At 41.5% G+C, this 3,187-nt stretch overlaps 1 protein-coding gene across 4 annotated transcripts in view; it reads left to right on the top strand.

Moving 5' to 3' along the window:
• PHOSPHO2 (phosphatase, orphan 2) overlaps positions 1-2,400 on the top strand; it is an 11,501-nt gene extending 9,101 nt beyond the window's left edge. For 2 of the 4 annotated variants that reach the window (XM_085323423.1, XM_085323433.1), the window contains exon 2: positions 1,125-2,400. In XM_085323423.1, coding sequence (XP_085179549.1) covers positions 1,127-1,852 — 726 coding nt within the window. In that variant the 5' untranslated portion in view covers positions 1,125-1,126 and the 3' untranslated portion in view covers positions 1,853-2,400. Of the gene's footprint in view, positions 1-38; positions 267-1,124 lie in introns of those variants that run through there. The other 2 variants (XM_085323440.1, XM_085323415.1) reach the window with 2 other exon arrangements.
• Positions 2,401-3,187: the final 787 nt, after the last annotated feature.

The raw sequence follows: 3,187 nt of genomic DNA, 5'->3' as shown, positions 1-3,187 counted from the left end.
GTACGCGCCGTTGCCGGGCAACCGGGCGGCGCGGGGTCACGTGACGGGCCGGCCGCGAGGCGGCGGCGCTTGCACGAAGGGAAGCCGGAAGCGAAGGGCCGTTGAGGTGGGTCGGCCCGGAGCGCGCACCCGGCCCGGCCCGGCCCGGCCCGGCCCTCTCTGCCGGCGGTGCTGTCCGCTTCGCCTGGCTTTTCGGTCCGTGGCGGCCGCCCGGCCCAGCCCCTCCGTCGTCCCCCGCGGGGGGCCGCTTTGCTTTTCCCCTCCAGGTTGGGCTGTCGGGCTCGCGGTGGTCGCGTTGCTGCCCCGCGCTCGGGGGCGGCGGGTGCGCCCGGCCCGGCCCGGCCCGGCCCGGCCYGTGCTCTCCGGCGCGGCCTGCGGGCGTGGGCAGCGCCCGAGGGCGGAGGGAGGGCCGTGCTCGGGGCTGCGGCAGCAGATGTGCTTGAGGAGAATGGCGTTAAATACCGGAGGAAGGCGCGGGGGGCTTCTGCCCCAAGGGGTTTCCACAGTCCGGAGATGGGTTGTAGGTACCGCACTTGCAGAATCGCAGGAAACCAGCTTTTTTTTTTTTTTTTTTTTTTTTCCCCTCCCCGATGCAGCAATGGCAGTGTTTGTTGTTGATTGCTTGATTCAGTGTGTCCCATGTTTATAAATAATTTGGCTTCAGCTGCTCAGTACTGTTTGCCTCTATTTGGATGCAGAAAACTTTAAGCTGTTTGACAGAATCCCAGTTCTGTTGCACTGGCAAATGATTACGGAGAAACTGAAAATCGTTGCTCAAACTAATAATGTATGAGGAAGGGAAGATTGATTCTGCATCAGTAAATATTAATAACTACACAGTGTGCATCTAGATACATCTAGATTGTCTGTTTTAAATACAGTAAATGGGGCTAGAGTTAAAACTTTGACCTTTACTTTTTTTTTTTTTTTTTAGCTTCAGCACAACTTTTTCCTACAGCTATAGTAGCTATAAATAGTTTACTGTGTTTAGATTTTGTCTTAACTCCTTATTTCCTTGCAGAGTTTTTTTTCTCCTGAGTACAAGATCAGGATAGGAATTCAGTACTTTTGCTTATATAAATATTTCTTTTTTTTTTTGTATGTGTTTTGAAAACTTCTGACAGCTATGAAATTTCTGTTGGTTTTTGATTTTGACCATACGATCATAGATGAAAACAGTGATACCTGGATTGTGAAATGTGCTCCTGGGAAAAAGCTTCCTAATGAATTAAGAAACTCCTATCGACCAGGACACTGGACTGAATATATGGGTAAAGTCTTTGCCTACTTGGGAGACAATGGCATCAAAGAAGATGAGATGAGAAGAACTATGACAACAATTCCATTCACTGCGGGGATGGTAGATCTTCTAGGCTTTATTGGCAAGAACAAAGAGTTCTTTGACTGCATAATTATTTCAGATTCTAACACAGTATTTATTGACTGGATTTTAAAAGCTGCTGACTTTCATAAGGTGTTTGATGAAGTGTTTACAAACCCTGCAGCGYTTACTAGTACTGACTATCTTACTGTACAGAATTTCCACACTCACTATTGTGCCAGGTGCCCTAAAAACCTTTGTAAAAGGAAAGTATTAAAAGAATTTCTAGATAAACAATTGGAGCAAGGAGTAAGTTATACACAAATTGTGTATATAGGTGATGGTGGGAATGATCTATGTCCAGTAACTTTTTTGAAGAAGGATGATATTGCTATGCCTAGGAAGGGATATACTTTAGAGAAGAAGATCTCTCAGCTCTCTCAAAATCTCAGTCCTGTAGAATGTTCTGTTCTGGTCTGGTCAACTGGTGGAGAAATAATGTCTTACTTGAAACTGCTTCTTAAGGAATAATTCAAATGATAAAAGGAAATAAATATTGTTATATTTTATCTTCCTATAACTGCATGCACATAAAACCACTAAATTGTAAAGTTGACATGATATTATCTGGACCTGTGGGTTTTTTTWAAATACAATATGAAAGTGTTTATCTTCAATTTTGACAATACAGGGGAAATGATGTTAAAATGACTTTCTAACATACTACRTATTCCAATAAAATGGAGAAGAATGGTTGCAAAGAGAATTGAACATAATCCTTTTTTTTAATTATTATTTTCTAAGCCTTTATCAACTGCATAACTGACTTCTGTTCACATGCATACAGAAGACATAGGATTAGTGCACAAAAGAATGAAGTTCTTGTAAAATGTTAGGTGCTGAGAATAAGGTTCTGGGCTTTGTATACTTTTTTTAAATCAGGATACTTAATGTGTAAATTATTTAGTGTGCTTGTAATTTTGTTTGATTTGAAGGTGCATTTATATTTTAGTATATTAAATATTTTACCAAACAGAATTACTTTTTAATGTTTTATATTAAAGTCAATAAAAGCTACCATCACTGACAAAAGGAGAATGCATGATTTGTTTAATATATTCTGATGGCCTTTGTGTCCTCAGGTCTTGGAGATAGTGAACACAAATGTGGGTGGCAGCTTCAGAAAATCTTTGGATAACACCTTAATTTACTTTCTCAGTCTGACCTCTTCTATTCTTGAGAACGGTAAGAATTTTGCTTTTCTGTCTGAAGAAAAGTAATTCTCCTGACTGTCACTGTAACAGTGTGCTGTTGCACTCTGTGTAGAGCTGGAGCTAGTCTTTCCTGTAGACATCTGGGAGTTAGCAAGGTGTTTTGTTTCTTCCTGCTGGGTTTCTGTGGTAATGTGCAGGCCCACAGAATGCGGGATTTGTATGCATTTTTACACTACTTTCACCTCTTCATTGTTATGAATATAAGAGTATAATCTTCTCTCACAGGATAGGAGGGAACATCTCTGTCCATTTGAAGTTTTTAATGGATTTTTTTTCTGTTTTTAAAGGAATCATTTGTGAATGGGGACTGTTTGCTTTACCACTTGCACTGATTTTGGTAATGCATATAGAGATGCTAAAAATGTCTCATTAAAGTTAAATAATGTATTTTCATGCCAAATTTTTGCCTTTTTATAGTCCCACAAAATGTCCAAAATGATGATGTAGTCTCTTATTGATTTGATGTGTTTTAGGTTTACTGCCTTAATAGCTGAGAAATTAGTCCAACTTTTCTAGCGCTCACACTTACAGGTGCCTGAGATGGAGCTGCCTGTAACAGCTGTAACTGTCTTGCTCTGCATTTTCAGTGCGT

Source organism: Rhea americana, unplaced genomic scaffold (genome assembly GCF_003343005.1).
Source record: "Rhea americana isolate MKP2758 unplaced genomic scaffold, rheAme1 scaffold_12, whole genome shotgun sequence".
NCBI lineage: Eukaryota > Metazoa > Chordata > Aves > Rheiformes > Rheidae > Rhea > Rhea americana.
This window is presented reverse-complemented; position numbering and strand designations above follow the sequence as displayed.